This window comes from Oncorhynchus masou, chromosome 31 (assembly GCF_036934945.1).
Source record: "Oncorhynchus masou masou isolate Uvic2021 chromosome 31, UVic_Omas_1.1, whole genome shotgun sequence".
Taxonomy (NCBI): domain Eukaryota; kingdom Metazoa; phylum Chordata; class Actinopteri; order Salmoniformes; family Salmonidae; genus Oncorhynchus; species Oncorhynchus masou.
Window position 1 is genome coordinate 32,527,573 of NC_088242.1, and position 22,846 is coordinate 32,550,418.

General features: G+C 45.9%; 1 protein-coding gene across 1 annotated transcript; it reads right to left on the reverse strand.

Annotated features, from left to right (window-relative positions):
* Positions 1-8,487: 8,487 nt before the first annotated feature.
* On the reverse strand, positions 8,488-15,408 carry fshr (follicle stimulating hormone receptor). Its single transcript, XM_064950763.1, is given in 12 exon segments — positions 8,488-9,689; positions 9,970-10,161; positions 10,254-10,435; positions 10,648-11,171; positions 11,260-11,334; positions 11,422-11,490; positions 12,004-12,084; positions 12,511-12,585; positions 12,810-12,884; positions 13,074-13,148; positions 13,900-13,971; positions 14,961-15,408. Coding segments are annotated over 12 exon segments (2,136 nt in total). The 5' UTR covers positions 15,131-15,408; the 3' UTR covers positions 8,488-9,143.
* Positions 15,409-22,846: the final 7,438 nt, after the last annotated feature.

Below are 22,846 nucleotides of genomic sequence, written 5' to 3' on the forward strand. Positions count from 1 at the left end.
ATGATGATGACTGCTAGCTAAGATTTTGAAAGTATGATGTTGGCATGACAGAGTCCAATCAAAGCTACTGTAGATAAGCCTCCCAGTGGTCTAAGGCACTGCATCGCAGTGCAAGCTGTGCCACTAGAGATTCTGGGTTTGAGTCCAGGCCCTGTCGAGACTGGGAGGCCCATGGGGCAGTGCACAATTGGCCCAGCGTCATCCGAGTTTGGGAGGGTTTGGCCGGCAGGGATATCCTTGTCTTAGCACTAGCGACTCCTGTGGCGGGCCGGGTGCAGTGCACGCTGATATGGTGGCCAGGTGTACTGTGTTTCCTCTGACACATTGGTGCGGCTGGCTTCCGGGTTGGATGGGCATTGTGTCAAGAAGCAGTGCTCCTTGGTTGGGTTGGGTTTTGGAGGACAAATGGCTCTCGACCTTCGCCTCTCCCGAGTCCGTACAGCAGTTGCAACGATGAGACAAGACTGTAACTACTACCAATTGGATACCACGAAATTGGGGGTAAAAAAATAAAAAATAATATATATATATATTTTTTAATTTGACGTCATTTTATCTGTGGCCAATGACATGGAGCCTTCTTGGATGGGCACTTCTAATGTAACTCTATGGCTTGAATTTTTGAGCTCAACCCTTAGATTTGGCAGTGATATAGTGTCCCCATGAGTGACAGAACACTAAGCCAATCACAGCATAACTAGAGAACATTACCAAGCCTTACACACATATTTTCTGCTGTCTGCCCCACCACCACAGAAAGCACTGAGCTCGGCTGAAACACCTGCATTTTGGAGCTGTCTTACTCAAGAAAGCAAAAAAGAGACCATGTTTGTATGGAGAATTTCCTAACGCAATTCATTATTTTTTAATATATTTTTTTACATTTGCAAACTGATATGTGACATGTATTAATGCCAAAATAACATGCAAAACAGGCAAGCATTCTATAGGTTTTATTTCTCAACTCTCAATATTCAGCTCAATAGCAACTATTTTACAACCAAGATATTTGATAAGGCTTTGAGATATGGATTGACACATGCGCTAAATGCGCACTGGCCATTGCGAGGGCGTATGGCCTATAGGTCTAATGGATAGTAGCCTACAACTGCAATGTTTTTTTTAGGACATTGCATTTACTGTTGGATGAATACATAGCTACTAACAGTGGATAGTATATTTAGAGTTAGCATTCTAGCTAGTTAGCATGTGTTCCTTGGGCGTTGAACCCCAACTTAATTTGCCTATGATATTAGTTAGTGAACACAAATATGTTTGTAATTTCTCTCTATAGTATAAAACAAAATCTGGAAATTATGGAGTCATATTTTGACAGTAAAATATAGCAACTGTAGTTTAATTGTCAACCCAACATTTGCCCACAATCACTGGATTAGGTTGTACAAAATATATTGAGTCATGCATTCCTGCTTGGATGCGTTTGATGAAACAACTTATTTCTTGAATACCTCAGAAGTCTATTTATTACACTTCTTAATAAAACACTATGAATGAATTTATAAGATTCATTACTCATGACATGGGTGAATGGGTCTGACCAATTCTTGGCTGGTGCCTGTGCCGCCACCAACAGTAAAAGTCAGTGACACCAGGGAAAAATGTTAGTCTAGAGCCCTGTAATAGTAATTAACACTTAGGGAAGTTGTTGATTCAGGGGAACACATGACAGGCACTCATTTCCAAAATAGCCTAAGTCGTTAGCTTGGCTTTCATAAAGTATAAGGCTTAAGCAGACAGGCAGACAGACAGACATACAGACAGAGACCAAAAGAAGCACAGAGAGACAGCAGAAAATATGCTGGGATAGACAGCACAACAGGAAATGGAAAGGAGGCAAACAAAATGGCTTAAACAGAGGCACAGTTATAGTGGTGAGACATATCTCCAGTGTATTTTTACATATTGTATTTGTTTTAAACATGAGCTGGTTAAAAAAGAGGAGGACCAAGTCTCGCTAGTCACTGGCACAGAAATGGTTGAGAAACACAGTACTCTACTAACAATGTTATGTGTCAGCACTACCGCCTGTGTCTAAGTGTAGCGTCAGGGTTAGACCACATTTAAAATGCCCAAATGCGGGACAACAGGATGATTTGGCAGCACACCATGTTAGGCACACCTAACTTCAAAATAGACCATGGCACCATCACTGTCAGTTGTGAATGAGGATTCTTCTGATTTTACCAGTGAAATGTCCAAACTGCATCTGCATTCCAATCATTTGATCTAAATCAGTTTTTCATGGGAATATGCATGTTAATATTCTTGAATGACTGTTTCGTGAGCAAATTAGGGCAGATAGAGTTTTTTTAACACAATAGACTTCCTGTATTTTGTTTCAATCAAAGCGCATTCTGACTAGAGTGTGCTCTCTGTGGAGTTTTGGCAACATGATCATTTTTGGGGACTGTTCAGCCAACCATCCTAAAATCTCAGAAGAAATTAGGTGGTGTTTTTGGTGTAACAGTAACATCATACGATTGTTGTGATCTTCCAAGATGTGGATTCAGCTTTGATCTAACTTTACTAAACTGTCACGGCTTTCGTTGTGGGAAGGAGGAGCGGACCAAAATGCAGCGTAGTTGTGATTCATTTTATTAAATAGGGAAACTATACACGAATAAACTAACAAATTAACAAACGTACGAAAACCGAAAACAGCCCTATCTGGTGCAAAACACAGAGACAGGAACAATCACCCACAAACACACAGTGAAACCCAGGCTACCTAAATATGGTTCCCAATCAGAGACAATGACTAACACCTGCCTCTGATTGAGAACCATATCAGGCCAGACATAGAAATAGACAAACAAGACATCCAACATAGAATGCCCACTCAGATCACACCCTGCAGCAGCGCCGGACAGGCGGGAGACTCCGGCAGCAGGGCCGGACAGGCGGGAGACTCCGGCAGCAGCGCCGGACAGGCGGGAGACTCCGGCAGCACAGGAGAAGACGAAGGCTCTGGCAGATCCTGGCTGACTGGCGGATCTGGAAGAATCTGGCTGACTGGCGAATCTGGAAAAGTCTGGTTGACTGGCGGATCTGGAAGAGTCTGGCGGATCTGGAAGAGTCTGGCTGACTGGCGGATCTGGAAGAGTCTGGCTGACTGGCGGATCTGGAAGAGTCTGGCTGACTGGCGGATCTGGAAGAGTCTGGCTGACTGGCGGATCTGGAAGAGTCTGGCTGACTGGCGGATCTGGAAGAGTCTGGCTGACTGGCGGATCTGGAAGAGTCTGGCTGACTGGCGGATCTGGAAGAGTCTGGTTGAGTGGCGGATCTGGAAGAGTCTGGTTGACTGGCGGATCTGGAAGAGTCTGGTTGACTGGCGGATCTGGAAGAGTCTGGCTGACTGGCGGATCTGGAAGAGTCTGGCTGACTGGCGGATCTGGAAGAGTCTGGATGACTGGCGGATCTGGAAGAGTCTGGATGACTGGCGGATCTGGAAGAGTCTGGATGACTGGCGGATCTGGAAGAGTCTGGATGACTGGCGGATCTGGAAGAGTCTGGATGACTGGCGGATCTGGAAGAGTCTGGATGACTGGCGGATCTGGAAGAGTCTGGATGACTGGCGGATCTGGAAGAGTCTGGATGACTGGCGGATCTGGAAGAGTCTGGATGACTGGCGGATCTGGAAGAGTCTGGTTGACTGGCGGATCTGGAAGAGTCTGGTTGACTGGCGGATCTGGAAGAGTCTGGTTGACTGGCGGATCTGGAAGAGTCTGGTTGACTGGCGGATCTGGAAGAGTCTGGTTGACTGGCGGATCTGGAAGAGTCTGGTTGACTGGCGGATCTGGAAGAGTCTGGCTGACTGGCGGATCTGAAAGAGTCTGGCTGACTGGCGGATCTGGAAGAGTCTGGCTGACTGGCGGATCTGGAAGAGTCTGGCAGATTGGCGGATCTGGAGGAGTCTGGCTGACTGACAGATCTGGAAGAGTCTGGCTGACTGGCGGATCCTGGCAGACTGACGACTCTGGCTGCTCCATGCTGACTGGCGACTCTGGCTGCTTCATGCTGACTGGCGACTCTGGCTGCTCTATGCAGACTGGTAGCTCTGGCTGCTCCATGCAGACTGGCAGCTCTGGCAGCTCCTTGCAGACTGGCAGCTCCTTGCAGACTGGCAGCTCCTTGCAGACTGGCAGCTCCATGCAGACTGGCAGCTTCATGCAGACTGGCAGCTCCTTGCAGACTGGCAGCTCCTTGCAGACTGGCAGCTCCATGCAGACTGGCAGCTCCATGCAGACTGGCAGCTCCTTGCAGACTGGCAGCTCTGGCTGCTCCATGCAGACTGACAGCTCCGGCTGTTCCATGAAGACTGACAGCTCTGGTTGCTCCATGCAGACTGGCAGCTCTGACTGCTCCAAGCAGGCTGGCAGCTCTGGCTGCGCTAAACAGGCAGGAGACTCTGGCAACGCTGTAGAGGCGGAAGGCTCTGGCAGCGCTAAACAGGCGGGAGACTCCAGCAGCGCAGGAGAGGAGGAAGGCTCTGGCTGCACTGAACAGGCGGGAGACTCTGTCAGCGCTGTAGAGGAGGAAGGCTCTGGCTGTGCTGAACAGGCGGGAGACTCCGGCAGCGCAGGAGAGGAGAAAGGCTCGGGCAGCGCTTTACAGGCGGGAGACTCCGGCAGCGCAGGAGAGGAGGAAGGCTCCGGCAGCGCTGGAGAGGCGAGGCGCACTGTAGGCCTGATGCGTGGTGCTGGCACTGGTGGTACTGGGTCGAGGACACGCACAGGAAGCCTGATGCGGGGAGCTGCCATCGGAGGGCTGGTGTGTGGAGGTGGCACAGGATGGGCTAGACCGTGAAGGCGTACTGAAGATCTTGAGAGCAGTGCTGGCACAGGACATACAAGGCTAGGGAGGTGCACAGGAGGCCTGGTGCGTGAGGCTGGCACCAACTTCACCAGCCGACTAACGCACCTCAGGACGAGTATGGAGCGCTGACCCAGGTGCCATCAAATCCCCGACACGCTCTGTCGGGCGAATTCCATACTTAAAGCACCAACATAGCAACTCCCTCATTACTCTCTCCTCCAATTTCCCCATTAACTCCTTCACAGTCTCTGTTTCGCTCACCTCCAACACCGGCTCTGGTTCTGGTCTCCTCCTTGCCTCCTCACGATAAACAGGGAGAGTGGGCTCAGGTCTGACTCCTGACTCTGCCACACTCTCCCTGAGCCCCCACCAAGATTTTTTTGGGGCTGACTCTCGGGCTTCCATCCGCTTCGCCGTGCTGCCTCCTCATACCGGCACCTCTCCGCTTTCGGCGCCTCTCCGCTTTCTCCGCCTCCAGTTCTTCCTTGGGGCGGCGATATTCTCCAGGCTGAGCCCAGGGTCCTTCTCCGTCTAATTCGTCCTCCCATGTCCATTCCTTTTTTTGTTGCTCCTGCTGTTGCTTTTGCCTGTTACCACGCCGCTTGGTCCTGTTGTGGTGGGTGATTCTGTCACGGCTTTCGTTGTGGGAAGGAGGAGCGGACCAAAATGCAGCGTAGTTGTGATTCATTTTATTAAATAGGGAAACTATACACGAATAAACTAACAAATTAACAAATTAACAAATTAACAAACGTACGAAAACCGAAAACAGCCCTATCTGGTGCAAAACACAGAGACAGGAACAATCACCCACAAACACACAGTGAAACCCAGGCTACCTAAATATGGTTCCCAATCAGAGACAATGACTAACACCTGCCCCTGATTGAGAACCATATCAGGCCAGACATAGAAATAGACAAACAAGACATCCAACATAGAATGCCCACTCAGATCACACCCTGACCAACCAAAACATAGAAACATACAAAGAAACTATGGTCAGGGTGTGACTATGGTCTATGGTCTGACTATGGTCAGGTAGTTATTTTGTCAGGTTCCCTTAGTGTTCTTGGGCACATGGACTATGGTGGTCTGCTTATAACATGTTGGTATTACAGACTCAATCAGGGACACGTTGAAAATGTCAGTGAAGACACTTGCCAGTTGGTCAGTGCATGGCCCTGCAGCCTTGTGAATGTTGACCTGTTTAAAAGTCTTACTCACATCGGCTATGGAGAGCGTGATCACCCGGTCGTCCAGAATAGCTGATGCTCTCATGCATGCTTCAGTGTTGTTTGTCTTGAAGTGAGCATAAAAGTAATTTAGCTCATTTGGTAGGCTCATGTTACTTTGCAACTTGCAGCTGTGTTTCCCTTTGTAGTCTGTAATAGTTTGCAAGCCCTGCCACATCCGGCGAGCATCAGAGCCAGTGTAGTACGATTCAATCTTAGTCCTCTATTGATGTTTTGCCTGTTTGATGTTTCATCTGAGGGCATAGCGGGATTTCTTATCAGTGTCCGGGTTAGAGTCTCGATCCTTGAAAGCGGCAGCTCTACTCTTTAGCTCAGTGTGGATGTTGCCTGTAACCATGGATTCTGGTTTGGGGTGTGTACGTACTGTCACAGTGGGGACGACATCATCGATGCACTTATTGACGAAGCCAGTGACTGATGTGGTGTACTCCTCAATGCCACCCGAAGAGCATATTCCAGTCTGTGCTAGCAAAAATATCTGCGTCATCTGACCACTTCTTTATTGACCGAGTCACTTGTGCTTCCTGCTCTAGTTTTTGCTTGTAAGCAGGAATTAGGAGGATATACTTATGGTCAAATGGAGGGCAAGGGAGAACTTTGTACGTGTCTCTGTGTGTGGAGTAAAGGTGGTCTAGTTTTTTCCCCTTTGGTTGCACATTTAACATGCTGGTAGAAATGAGGTAAAACTGATTTAAGTTTCCCTGCATTAAAGTCTCCGGCCACTAGGAGTGCCACCTCTGGATAAGTGTTTTCCTGTTTGCTTATGGCCTTATACAGCTCATTGAGCGCGGACTTAGTGCCAGCATCGGTTTGTGGAGGTAAATAGACAGTTACGAAAAATATAGATGAAAACTCTCTTGGTTAATAGTGTGGTCTACAGCTTATCATGAGATACTCTACCTCAGGCGAGCAAAACCTAGAGACTTCCTTAATGTCCTTAAGATTTCCTTAAGATTTCATTGCACCAGTTGATGTTTACAAATATACACAGACCGCCACCTTGTCTTACCGGAGGCAGCTGTTCTATCTTGCCGATGCAGCGTAAACCCCGCCAGCTGTATTTGATCTATGTCGTCGTTCAGTCACAACAGTTTTTAATGTTCCTTTGGTAGGATATTTGTGATCGTAGCTCATCTATTTTGTTATCCAATGATTGTACGTAGGCTAATAGGACTGATGGTAGAGGCAGATTACCCACTCTCCGTCGGATCCTTACAAGGCACCCGACCTAGATCCACGATACCCCCATCTCTTTCTCATGCGAATGACGGGGATGTTGGCCTTGTCGGGTGTCTGAAGTAAATTCTTTGCGTCCGACTCATTAAAGAAAACATCTTCTTCCAGTACAAGGTGAGTAATCACTGTCCTGATATCCAGAAGCTCTTTTCAGTCATAAGAGACTGTGGCAGAAACATTATGTACAAAATAAGTTACAAATAGCACAATTGGTTAAGAGCCCGTAAAATGGCAGCCATCTCCTCCGGCGCCATACATATCTCCCTGTCATATTACATAATTTATGCATCAGCATACAATACATTTTTGAACTCACCTTGTGCTGTGCTCACTTGAACAGGAAGGTGGCTCGGTGGTCCTTCGAGGGCAAATTTTGTCATCAAACTGTCATCAAAATCTGGCATTCTCTGGATTTATGGTGCTTTCAAGACAACTCCCCCACAAGGTCGAATCACGATGACGTTGCTGATCTTCAGGTCGGGGGCTCAAAACAGTACATGGTAGGTGGTAAGAGCTAGGCTCAGGGGCTAGGCCAGGGGTTGATTTGGGTCTGGGCATGAGAGTGTTTCCACATTGAGATGGACCCATGGACCTGCCTCGCACCTGCAACCTTGAAATAACATCTTTGGAGTGTGTGTGTGTTTGATAAACCATCTACCAGCCATTTCCCTCTTCCTGATGAACGGGCTGAGTGCAGCTGTGTAACCTCTCCTCCCACACACACACACACACACACACACACACACACACACACACACACACACACACACACACACACACACACACACACACACACACACACACACACACACACACACACACACACACACACACACACACACAGACACACACACACACACACACAGAAGGGTTGGGGGATTGGTCATTGTCCTTGAACAGACTGGATGTGCTGAAGGACAGAATGTTTCTGATAACACAAGAAACTGCTCAAAAATGTGTGTGTGTGTGTGTGTGTGTGTGTGTGTGTGTGTGTGTGTGTGTGTGTGTGTGTGTGTGTGTGTGTGTGTGTGTGTGTGTGTGTGTGTGAGTGTGCCTGTGTTCATGTGTTCGTTTTGGCTTCTCTATGTGCAGCCAGTACAAACTATAGCTCAACTCCAAGTCTCAGTAACATTCTCACTCTTGGTAAAATGCACAATCATAGAGCTTTATCAACAACAGTAGATGCACAACTCATATAGACACATTTTTTCCACAACCAATAAATGCAACTCATGAAAGAACCAGACCTGGGTTAAGTAAACCATTTAAAGTAGTTTAAAATACTTCTGCCGTTGGTTTGGTTTGCCCTGCTCAATGGAATGCAAACTTTCTAATCTACATTAGGCACACCTCAAAAACACAAAGCACCTCTTTGTGTCTGTATCTGACCCAGGTCTGGAAGCAACAACAAACAAAAAAACATCTTTACATATCTCTTAAAAACATTTAACAAATCTTGAACTGTGTTTACTCTATATTGAGAAGACAGAGGGAGGGGAAAGAAAGATAGAGAGAGGGAGGAGGTAGAGAGCAGAGAGAGGGTTCAGTATGTTGATGCGATCGGGTGAATTTGTGAAGTCAAACACTAACTAAAGTACTACTAAACAGCCATCTGCTACTATTAAACAGCAGCCTGTCACTGCGCACACCTCCTGCAGTCCTGTGTGTGTCTGTGTGCATGTGTGTATGAGTGCGTACGTGTGTGTGCGTACTCTGAGGCATCAGGGTCCCATCCCTCTCAGAGAAGCTGTTGTTGTTTAAACCGGCCACAGTGTCCCGTGCCTGGTCTTGGGTTCAGGGGTGAGGGGTTAAAGGTCAGGGTTTCAGTAGGGGTCCGGTGGCTTGGCTGATTTGAACCAATTAACACAGTGTCCCGTGGGAGGCTTTGGGCGACATTTGGATCCATGCAGCCTGCTGGACGGAGAAACTCTCTGTCCTGTAGACCTGGGCTTTGGTCGTGAACAGGCCATATCGCGCTGCCAGCAGGAAGAAGTCCCGGCGGAATGTCCGGGTGCATAATCCGTACAGGAAGGGGTTGGCGCATGAGTTTATTGGGTAGAATAGGACCAATAGCAGCTTGGAGTCGGAGACGGTGATGAGGGGTAGTTTGAGCGCAGCAGAGAGGGCGAAGAAGGAAATAGGCGCCATGCACAGGAAGTCCGTGAAGATGAGGATGGCCATCCGCTGAGCCATGCAAGTTTCAGCACTGGCTGGGGGGGAGGAGGAGTTACGGACAGACAGGTAGATGCTCAGGTAGCACACACACACGCACAGGAAGGCCACCACGTTCAGCAGCAGGAGGAACATGACAAACACCTGAGACGGCAGCGACTCCACATCCATGGGCAGGCAGATACTCACCTGAAACACACACACACCGACGCATGCAGGCACGCACGCACACACACACACACACGCACGCACACGCACACGCACGCGCGCGCACGCACACACACACACACACACACACACACACACACACACACACACACACACACACACACACACACACACACACACACACACACACACACACACACACACACACACACACACACACACACACACAATACCCAAATTAGCATAGAAGCTGTGCAATATAATACGTGTAGAAAAACAGGTAGCATCACACATCCCTCACCTTGCTGTAGCTGCTTACCCCTACAGTGGGTAGCAGAGCCGCCAGACAGGAGAAGGCCCAGCCGGTAGCCATGACAGCACAGGCGTGTCGGAGGCGGAGCTTGCGGTCCAGTCTGAGAGCGTGGGTGATGGTGTGGTAGCGCTCCAGGGTGATGGCCGTCAGAGTAAACATAGACAGCTCACTGGCAAACACCTGCACATTCAGTATAGCGCCTCTGTTAGAGCATCAGTTCTAAGCGTTCAGACCACTTCACACACACCCTCCTAGGTCTACAGTATACCCACAGTGAAGAACCCGGCGATGTCACAGCCCGCCCCGGTCTGCCAGCTGATAGCGTGGTTGTAGTACAGACCTCTCGTACGCACGTCTACTGTTGCTATGACCACCAGGTATATGCCCATACACAAGTCGGCAAAGGACAGGTGGCACATCAGGAAGCGTGGCACCGTCATCTTCGCTCGGCTGCCTAGCAACGGAGAATGGGGAGGGGGAAGTTTAGTAATAACTTTTATCACAAGAACGTATTTTAATACGATAACTGCTTTCATTACAAAATGTGTCATCATCCACACATTTGTATTGTGATAAAAACAGTTATTGTGATAAAAACTGTCAATGCGATAAAAATGGCTTGAGAGTTTCTAATAAACATAAAACGTGTTTCATTTTTTTACTGACCTAGCAACACAAGCAGCACGATGGTGTTGCCTAACAGTGCGAGCACAGAGATGATCCAGATGAGGACACGTAGAGGGGCGGAGCCCATGATGTCTTCACAGGGGTTGAAGGCATCGGGGGCGGGACTACAGGCCACAGACGTCCAATTTAAACAGAAGTCCATAAAGAAGTGGAGGTTGTTCTGAGCCCCGGGTTTAAAGCACGCGGAGGTCATCCGGAAGGTCCTGACAAATGCACGCAAGAATGCGAAAATACAGACGCAAACACACACATTAATTTATATGTGACATAATATACACAGACATATTCTATCTTGGAGTGTGTGTTTGTCTTCGTACCTGTTCCTCTGGTGTTTATGGAAGGCGCAGCAGTGAGATGGGTAGGTGAGGTTAGCCTGTCGTAGCTTTGTGAATAGGGACAGGGGAGGCAGCGTTCTGAGTGAGAACACCGAGACAGCGGACAGATGCTCAACTTCACCCAGCACTGACTCTGGCAGGGAACTCAGCGCTGTACGAGAGATGTCTCTAAATACACACAGACAACAACACTTGGACACAAAAACAAATGACAGCTGATGATGTCACTGACGTGTCGTTGTGGAGCCATGCTTACAGGTACCCTGGCCCCTCTGCTCCTTTGAAGGAATTATTATGCATATGAGAAAGTTGCAGGTTGCCCATGAGATACCTGAGCAAAGAGAGAAAGAGAAACCATTATAGTATGTATGTATGTGTGTGTATGTGTGTGTGTATGTGTGTGGGCGTGTGGACTCACAGTTTGTGTATCTTGGTTCCGTTAAAGGCGTGACTCTCCACCTCACTGATGCCGTTCTTGGTCAGTCGTCTGTAAGAGGAACGATGTATAAAGTCATTCCATGAAAATGTTATATTTCCAGGGAGATGTGTGGCTACTCTGGGTGTGTGTACTCTGTATGTGTGGGTGTACTCTGTGTGTGTGGGTGTACTCTGTGTGTGTGGGTGTACTCTGTGTGTGTGGCTGAAATGGAAAAAATGGAATGGTATTAAAACACATACTGTAGAACCTGTGTGTTTGATGTGTTTGATACCGTTCCAATAATTCCATTCCAGCCATTACTATAAGCCTAGCCTCCCAAACCATGGTGCCACCAGCCACCTGTAGTGTGTGTGTGTGTGTGTGTGTGTGTGTGTGTGTGTGTGTGTGTGTGTGTGTGTGTGTGTGTGTGTGTGTGTGTGTGTGTGATGGTGGTCACAGTGTAATATAGACCTTGGGAGACAGGGTTGATAAATTGTTCACTTATCCACCAACCTCCTGTCTGTGTGTGTGTGTTTGTGTGTGTGGGTAGTGTACTCTGTGTGTGTGTTTGTTACTACTCACAGTTCATCAATGGTATTAGTGGTGAGGCCGAGGAAAGCGTTGCTGGGGATGATCACTATGTGTACATTGTCCTGCAGGTCCCTGCACCCCCCCCCCCACACACACACACACACACACACACACACACACACACACACACACACACACACACACACACACACACACACACACACACACACACACACACACACACACACACACACACACACACACACACACACACACACACACAGAGTACACACACTCACAAAAAGAAAATAACCAAACTCCTACAGCTACAGATGTACAAATCTTAATTCGAGCCAGTTTGCTACAGCAACAGGAAATGTACACTCATTATGTGGATTATAACATTTCCTACTGTGCATTCAAATGTACAAAAGTGTGATTAAATTAAGATCCTGCATCTGTAAGAGAAGCAGCTCATATTTCCCACACAATACAGTAACATGTGAACTAGTGAATACACACTCACGAACACTACAGTAAGAGAGCATGGTGACATACAGAAGAAACGTCATGGCGGCGGAGTGGATCCGGGAGAAGTTAGGTAGAACCCTCAGTCCAGTGTTGCAGATCGTCCTGAAAACAGGGCAGTCCCGTCAAAGCCAACTGATTTAGGATTAGTTCTTAGGGTTTAAGGGTTAGGGTTTACTGGCACTCACATGTATATTAGTTTGGGCTGTCCCATGAAAGCCTGTTGAAGTAGGGGTAGTGGTTAGGGCTTAGGTATTAGGGTTAGAGTTTGGGGGTTAATGTTAGGCATAAGGGATAAGGGGTTAGGGCTTAGGGGATATGAAACTCACAGGTGACTGAGTTTCGGGAGTCCAATGAAAGCCTGATGATGGATGATGACCAGGTGTTTTGACTTGGTGATGGTTCTGGAGCAGACATGCAACATTTGAAATACACACATGATACATGAAATGGTGTGAGAGTGGTGTTTGAGTTGTTTATGAATGGTGCATTGATGCTGTTTGAATGGTGTATGAGCGGGGTATGAATGTGTTTGAATGGTGTATGAGCGGGGTATGAATGTTGTGTTGTGGTACTGTAGTACTAATACTTACATCTCAGTTAGTCTGGGGAGGTTAGCAAATGCAAAAGCCCCGATGCTCTCTAACATACCATTCTCTGTCAGCACACTAAGAGAGAGAGAGAGAGAGAAATGGTCAGAGAAAGGGAGAAATGGTCAGAGAAAAGGAGAGAGGGAGTAAGGGAGACAAAGGGAGACAAAGGAAGAGAGATTGGAAAAGATAGAAATGGACAGAGGAGTATAGCAGTGAGAGTGGTTGATCTATCTATCTATAGCACACTTGGTTTTAAAGTAACTGTCCAGTGTTTCCAGATTTCTATGAAATGTGAGCTATAATTAATTACAATATGATTGAAATAGTTTTCCTTCCAAAAAATACATTGAAAGCAACTAAGTATGTTGAAAAGCATATTCTCTGTGTTGGAATGGTGTGGGCGTACCTAAACAACAGACGGGTGTGGGCGTATACCGGTCATTAAAAATATGAATGCGAGCAGTCAGCTGATTGGCCAGCTCATCCTCCTCAGGAGGATGACAACATAGCTAGCATTTTTTTTAAATGTTCCGTTTTTGGTGGAGATGTCAACAACATTATTTGGGTATGAGTTAAACAGAATATTAACTTTTAAAAGTTAGCTTTTCAATGGACAGTTACTTTAAGTAGCCTAGTTGTAGTCGTTCCTAAGGAGACAAATCATATTTTCCATAACATAGGCCTATTATAAGGTATTCCTGTCTTCCTCTCCTCTGTTTGGGTGATCAAAATCTACAGTGTTTCTACTCATCGTGTTCCACATCAGTCTAAACACATAGTCGGACGAAACACACACACCGACACACCGACACTCACACACACTTACATGGCAGTGAGCTGCTGTAGGTTGGTGAAGGCTTCTTGGGGAAACACTCTGATGTGCGTCTGTTTGAACTCCCTGTAATACACAACAACGAATTAGATTGTAGGTCTAGCCAATCAATGAAAAACGTTCCCTGGCCTTGACCTGAGAACAGAACACACACAAAGAGTTCACATTATTGCTGGGAACGATACAGCAGCCTGCGTGTGTATGTGTGTGTGTGTGTCCGTCCGTGTTAGGGGGACCTGATATCTCTGTCATATCCTCTTTGGCTGTGATTGACCGGATTGAATCCCAACCTTAGTCTTAAGACCTGTATTTACACTTACGTGCGAGTGTGAGATAGAGAGGGGGAGATAGAGAGGGGGAGATAGAGAGGGGGAGATAGAGAGGGGGAGAGAGAGAGAGAGAGAGAGAGAGAGAGAGAGAGAGAGAGAGAGAGAGAGAGAGAGAGAGAGAGAGAGAGAGAGAGAGAGAGAGAGAATAGCTCAGTTGGTAGAGCATGCCGCTTGCAACGCCAGGATAGTGGGTCCAATTCTAAGTGGCATATACTGTATTACTGTTACATTAGAGAATGTCTCTGCTAGAAGTCTTTGTAGGAGATACGCACTGTTGTCCATTTGTGGTGATAGCCTTGAGATTCCTTCAGAAATGTTTCAACTATAAAAGCATGAGGCCAGAGTTTACCACAGTCTACTACTATCGCCTCCCCCCGCACCTCTTCACACCATAACACCAACACAACGACATCATGACAACACAAAGAGACAACAATTGCAATAATGACAACAACCACATCAGCAGCTGTTAATACAATCAAACAGCAACATCAATGGCCAAAACTGGATCCCCTCCACCTCTCTTGCATCTTGGGGTGTGTGTGTGTACTCACAGGTCAGTGGTGTTCTTGGGGTGTGTGTGTGTGTGTGCACTCACAGGTCGGTGGTGTTCTTGGGGATGTGTGTGTGTGTACTCACAGGTCAGTGGTGTTCTTGGGGTGTGTGTGTGTGTGTGTGCACTCACAGGTCGGTGGTGTTCTTGGGGATGTGTGTGTGTGTACTCACAGGTCAGTGGTGTTCTTGGGGATGTGTGTGGGCATGTGTGTGATGGTGTTACCCATACAGAGGTAGGTAAATGTTGTCCCAGAGTTTACCATTGCTACCTCTGCCTGAGACATAGACACACAGCCCAACACACACAGCAGCATCTTCATAATCTTCTTCATCTTCATCATCTCCCTCCTCCACCTCTCTTCTCTGTTCTAAAGTGTCCAGAATGGCTTCAACTCGCCTGTCTTTTTCTCGTCCCAGCACCTCTTCTCTTTCTGCCTCTCCGTTTATTTCTCTTCTCCTCTTTCGTCTACTTCTTCTCTGTCTTCTTCTTCTCTGTCTTCTTGTCCTCTCTTTTCAGATCCCTATCACCTCTCCGCCGTAAATGCTTACATGTACACAGGTGCTTCAGCAGTGCCCACAAACTCATCCCGCCGTTCCCTTTTCCGTCTCTCCCTCCTCAGCAGTGCGTGTGCACGAGTTTGAGAGAGAGTGTGTGTACAAGAGAGAGAGAGAGAGAGAGAGCGGGAGAGAGCGAGAGAGAGACAGAGATTGAAAGAGGCTGGCGCTTCTTCCTGTATGTGTGGGTGTGTGAACTGCTGTTGAGCGTGTGTGAGAGAGAATGTCTCTGCTGGGAGTCTCTGTAGGCTGAGGCTGAGAGGACGGCTCATAATAATGGCTGAAATTAGAGAAATGCAATGGTATTAAAACACATACTGTAGAACCCGTATGTTTGATGTGTTTGATACCGTTCCATTAATTCCGTCCAGCCATTACTATAAGCCTGGCCTCCCCAATTGTGGTGCCACCAGCCACCTGTATTGTGTGTGTGTGTGTGTGTGTGTGTGTGTGTGTGTGTGTGTGTGTGTGTGTGTGTGTGTGTGTGTGTGTGTGATGGTGGTCACAGTGTAATATAGACCTTGGGAGACGGGGTTGATAAACTGTTTACTTATCCACCAATCTCTTGGATCCCTAACCCCTACCCTTTGTCCCCTTCCCCTAACTCCAGAGGATCTTGTGGATATCTAAATTAAATAGGTCAATCAATATGTAAATACAGTAACTCTTATTGTAATACAGTAACCCTGCTCTCTGATAGGCTGGATTAAATCACATACACCTTTCAAATCACTTACTCAATTGTATAAGCCGCTAGGGGATAGGGAGTAGGAGCTGTAATGTGTTGAGGATAGGAGTTAGGGGCTGAAAGAGGACCTGGCTGGGACCAGTGAGTGTGTTTAGTCTGTGTGTTTGTATGTGTGTGTGTTTAGTTTAGTCTGATGTGTCATATTTGTGTCTGAAGGGAGCAATGTGGACATAACATTCTCTAACCCCACTGCCCTACAAGCACTCTCTCTCTCACACACACACACACACACACACACACACACACACACACACACACACACACACACACACACACACACACACACACACACACACACACACACACACACACACACACACACACACACACACACACACACACACACACACACTGTATTTTGTCCTCCTCTTCTCCCCCATTCTCTTCTCCCTACATACCTCGCTCCTCTATCTCTTCCTCCTCTTTTCCCCTTCTTCCATGCACCTGTGTTGTTCTGGAGCTGGATGGGGTGTGAGTGTGAGTATATGTGTGTCAGTGTTTCAAGTTTCAACGTTTATTTGCCATGTGCACAGGATACAACAGGTGTAAAACAGCACAGTGAAATACCATGAGAGATCTTTCCCAACAATGCAGTGATAATAATATGAATATAGATAATAGAATATAGAATAAGTCTCGAGTGGTGCAGCGGTCTAAGGCACTGCATCGCAGTACTAGAGGCGTCACTACAGTTCCGGGTTCGATCCCAGGCTGTGTCGCAGCCGGCCAAGAACCGGCGACCCATGAGGCGGTGTACAATTGGCCCAATGTCGTCCATGTTAGGGCAGGGTTTAGCCGGCTAGGATGTCCTTGTCCCATCGCACTATAGCGACTCCTTGTGGCGGACTGGGCACATGCACACTGAATTCGGTTGCCAGCTGTATGTTGTTTCCTCCAACACATTGGTGCGGCTGGCTTCCAGGTTAAGCGAGCAGTGTGTCAAGAAGCTTGGCGGGGTCGTGTTTCGGAGGATGCATGGCTCTCGACCCTCGCCTCTCCCGAGTCCGTACTGGAGTTGCAGCGATAGGACAAGACTGTAACTACCAATTGGTGAAAAATGTTGGAAAATGGTGTTTCATAAAGAAAGTATTCACATTTTCCACATATTTGTCCTGATTTTTTCTATTTTCCGAGTAGGCTGGCTCATAATAATGGCTGGAACGATGAGAATGGAATGCCATCAAACACATAGAAAACCATGTGTTTGATACCATTGCCATATTCCGCTCCGGCCATTACCATGACCCCAATTAAAGGAGAATCTCACCCTGGGGGATTCTGGGCTTTTTTTCATACATATTGTTTTCCCACATATTTGCCCAGGAGGAAGGTCTGGGCCTTGCACGCTGAATGATATGATGGTGTACTGATGGGGAGAGAGGCTGAGATCGGAAAATAAACATAGTCCTGCTTTAGAACAGTATAACATCTCAAAGGCTCTATGTTATACCGATCCCACTATATGTTTTTGTGCTTGTAGATATGGTTGTCCTTGTTCGATAGAGACATTGAACCTCTTTCAGCTATGTTCCTATCAGAGGATTCATTGCTAAATATACAAGCAAAAAACAAATTATTCTCCAGTCTCCGAAAACTACAATTCATGTGGGGCGGTGCTTTGTGCTCTGGCCTGACCCTCCCACAAGGCAGGCTTTTTTGAAAGGGAGGCAGACACTAACTTCACAATCCTTTGGGCAAAACTGAAAGAACTGACCAGACCACAATGGCTTCAAGTGATTCCTCTGATCAACACAAATTCGACAATGAAGAATTGTTTGATGCTCTGTTAGCTACATGGTGACATTCAACCATACATGTTTCAATTAGAATAAAGCGAAAAGGATTTGAAACAAAGAGTTGGATTTAGCTAGAAGCTCAGCTACAGCTGATGCCAGCACTACTGTAAAAGGGCAGATGACAAATAAGGTGGCTAGCTAAGAAAGTAATTTTCCTGCAAGCCACCTAGCTAGCTAGGTAACTTCAGTTTATCTACTGAAACCCATATTGTGTATTGCTGGCTAACATACTACTGTGTTACAGTGGGGGGAAATCAAATTATTTTTCTGATTGCTAACTTAGGTAGCTAGCTAGCTGAACAACTACAGGTAAACATATCTATGGCTAAAAATAGAAGTGGCTTTACAATCAGATATCTATTGTACCTCGATTGTAAAACCCCTTTTCTTTTTAGTCATAGACATAGCTACTAAACAGCTACCTACATTACAAAAAGCCACCTAAAGCTAGGTTTACCAGCAAACGTTAGCACATGACTGGAGTTGGCTGGCTAGCTAGCTAGCCTGGCACCTGCTAACTTGTTATGCGCTACGCCTTGCGTTTGTAACTGGTTAGCCAACATGTGTAACATCAGCGACTGTGAGCCATTTTACTAGCTAGCTATGTGACGTCATTGACGAGGGTTGGCATTGGTTATGATTATGACGGTGGAATCTCACAAAATTATAGGGGTGATGCAATATTGGGTTCCTAGCTCGGTACATTTGTACGGTCTGGGCCCTGTGCAAAGGTTGAGGGTTATGCCATATTTCTTTCTATTAGGCTAGATATTGTTCTAAATGTAATCTCTGTGCCCGTGCACATGTATGCGTGTTCAACTATTCTACCCTAATGCTGATGTTAAATGCTGATGTTATGCTGGTGTAACATGGTTGGTGTAACATTTTTCCACTTGACACTGGATAAATATGTATTTGATGTTTATGTATTTTAATCGGTTGGTTACGTTTTGCAGATGGAGGGGGGGGGGGGTTAATCAATGTAATACACACCATCACAATAAATCCATTATTAAGTCTAAAGAAACATTTATTAAGTATTTATTAAGTCTAATAAATCCATTAAGTCTAAAGAAACATTTTGATATGAAGAAAATGTATTTTAGATGAACAGAATATGTTATCTGTCTATGCGCCATGCCATAGGCTGTAGGCTTGTTCATTTAGCTGACAATGTATGCTTATAAATCCTGGGCCATTCTTTTATTCAACATGATTTTATAGTAAGAATAATATAATTTAACTCAGCTGAATAAAATAGAAAGGATATGTTTCCCATTTAGTTATTTATTTTGTTTTTTACTTGCTATATTGTATTTACTTTGCCACCATGGCCTTTTTTTGCCTTTACCTCCCTTGTCTCACCTCATTTGCTCACATTGTATATAGACTCATTTTTCTACTGTATTATTGACTGTATGTTTGTTTTACTCCATGTTTAACTCTGTGTTGTTGTTCGTGTCGAACTGCTTTGCTTTATCTTGGCCAGGTCGCAATTGTAAATTGAGAACTTGTTCTCAACTTGCGTACCTGGTTGAATAAATGTGAAATAAATAAAATAAATACAATTACGGAGTAGCTATGATGAGCATAAAAGTGATCATTTGAAACAGGTTCAATATGACATATTTAGAGTTATTTGGCAACTTTAGTTGTGAATGATACAAACCATAGAAAGTTTTGTAAATCAGAACATACACTACATGACCAGAAGTATGTGGACAACCTGCTCGTCGAACATCTCATTCCAAAATCATGGTCATTAATATGGAGTTGGTCCCCCCGTTTGCTGCTATAACAGCCTCCACTCTTCTGGGAAGGCTTTCAACTAGATGCTGGAACATTGCTGCAGGGACTTGATTCCATTCAGCCACAAGAGCATTAGTGAGGCCGAGTGCTGATGTTGGGCAAAGAGGCATGGCTTGTGTAGCAGTGTGATGTTGTTCCCCTAGATTATGCACCAAATTGCACACAAGGACCAATTCAAATAGGCCAGGTCAAGAGGGGATGTTAATAATTTGATAATAATAATAATAATTCAGTGTATTTTTTAAATTTAATTACAGCTGCATAGCTAATGTTTTTCTTTGGTGTTCAAACACTTTTTCATATCAATATTGTACATACATGTGATTGTAAAAGTTTTGTATATTTTGGTTTGGCCCATCGCGGATTATCTGTATTTCCGTACCCCCTTATTGTTCTCTTTTGCCTGACCTTCGGCTAGCAGGGTATGTTGTCCTTGGCTCCAAAATTGTTTAATATAAAACTGTCATAATGTTACACAATGTACTGTTATGCTACCATAAGTTTGTTACTATGTGGATAATACACTGCTCAAAAAAATAAAGTGAACACTAAAATAACACAATAACACGATGAAATATTCTTATTAAATACATTCTTAGTTAAATCACACAAAAATCACACAAAATCACAAAAATGATCAATGGAAATCAAATTTATCAACCCATGGTGTCACGACTTCTGCCGAAGTCGTTGCCTCTCCTTGTTCGGGCGGTGCTCGGCGTTCGACGTCACCGGTCTTCTAGCCATCATTGATCCTTTTTTTCATTTTCCATTGGTTTTGTCTTGTCTTCCCACACACCTGTTTTCAATCCCATTCATTACCTGTTGTGTATTTAACCCTCTGTTTCCCCTCATGTCTTTGTCAGAGATTGTTTTATTGTCAGTATAGTGTGATTGTTGCATAGGTGCGCGTCGGGTCCTCGTACCCATGTTTGGTTTGTTTGTTCATTTATTGTTATGAAGCATACTAGTGAATCTTTATTAAAAGACTCCATTTTACACTCACTTTGACTCTCCTGCGCCTGACTTCCCTGCCACCTATTACACCTATGCATGACACATGGAGGTCTGGATTTGGAGTCACACTCAAGATTAAGGTGGAAAACCACACTACAGGCTGATCCAACTTTGATGTAATGTCCATAAAAAAAGTCACAATGAGGCTCAGTAGTGTGTGTGGCCTCCACGTGCCTGTATGACCTCCCCACAACGCCTGGGCATGCTCCTGATGAGGTGGCGGATGGTCTCCTGAGGGATCTTCTCCCAGACCTGGACTAAAGCATCCGCCAACTCCTGGCAGTCTGTTGGTGGATGGAGCGCGACATGTTGTCCCAGATGTGCTCAATTGGATTCAGGTCTGGGGAACGGGCGGGCCAGTCAATAGCATCAATGCCTTCCTCTTGCAGGAACTGCTGACACACTCCAGCCACATGAGGTCTAGCATTGTCTTGCATTAGGAGGAACCCAGGGCCAACCGCACCAGCATATGATCTCACAAGGGGTCTGAGGATCTCATCTCGGTACCTAATGGCAGTCAGGCTACCTCTGGCGAGCACATGGAGGGCTGTGTGGCCCCCAAAGAAATGCCACCCCACACCATGACTGACCCACCGCCAACCGGTCATGCTGGAGGATATTGCAGGCAGCAGAACGTTCTCCACGGCGTCTCCAGACTCTGTCACGCCTGTCGCGGAGCTCTACGGACAATTCCTTTGACCTCATGGCTTGTTTTTGTTTTTTTACATGCGCTGTCAACTGTGGGACCACATGTGTGTTCCTTTCCAAATAATGTCTAATCAATTGAATTTACCACAGGTAGACTCAAATCAAGTTGTAGAAACATCTCAAGGATGATCAATGGAACAGGATGCACCTGAGCTCAATTTCAAGTCTCATAGCAAAAGGTCTGAATACTTATGTAAATAAGGGATTTCTGTTTTTTATTATTATTACATTTGTGAAAATGTCTAAAAAACGATTTTTGCTTTGTCATTGTGGGGTATTGTGTGTAGATTGATGAGGAAAACAATGGACGTAAATCAATTTTAGAATAAGGCTGTAACGTAACAAAATGTGGAAAAAGTGTGTGTGTAAGGTGTGTGTAGGCGTGTGTTCTCTATCCTTAAAGAGGTCTATAGTGAATGCCTACCAGCGTGAGAAGCATGTAAGTATGGCGTGACATTCAGCGTAAGTGCAGTTGTGTATGTTTAAGGTGTGTGGGTGTAAGTAGTGTTGGTAGTTGAATACTCTGTTCTTACAGAGGTCTAGGGCATGCCGTTGAGGGTGAGGTGTGTGTAAAGCAGGGGTGTCAGACTAATTTTACCCCGGGGGCCGCATTCGGCCTTCAACAAGTGTCATGGATCCCTCCGGAACTGTCGTTATGCACACCTGGTCCCTATTCCCATTGATTAGTAATTGTATAAGTGTGCCCTTTGTTTACCATTGTCCTCTCGATTATTGTTCCTATATCCGTTGGTCGTGTGAGTACCTGTGCTGTGTTGTTTTGCCTTTCGTGCCACTTGTATTGCGCAGATGATTATGGGTCTCGTCCGGTGTGGTAGTCATTGTGTGCTTGTGTGTGTTCGGGTCTCGTCCCGTGAATTTATTAGAGGCACTCCTCGCTCTGTACGTGTTTGTTTAGTCTTCGTCCCCGTGCCTTTACATGGCACGCTGTAATTTGGGTCAATAAAAAACCCTATTACGCATTCCTGCGCCTGTCTTCCAATCCCTTTATACCAACGTGACAACAAGGTCCGGAGGGCCGCACAAAAAATTTGCTATATTTCCTTGCTGTGAACATTTTCAGAAAATAGTCCTCTGTCCATAATTTTGGGGATTTTCGATGCTCCCTGCCTGTCTAACTTTCATTTTGGTGATTATTAGCAAGCTGGACACAGTCAAGAAACAGTATGAATATACAATAGGTCCATTATCCTTCCTACACAGTTTCGATTTAGTTTTAGTCATTGTTTTCCCCCACTTAGTGTTTAAAACACTAGGAACACCTTCCTAATATTTGGTTACCCTCCCCCTTGCCCTTAGAATAGCCTCAATTTGTCAGAAACCTACAAGATGTTGAAAGCATCCTGCTGGCCCATGTTGACTCAAGTTGGCTGGATGTCCTTTGGGGTTGGACCATTCTTGATAGA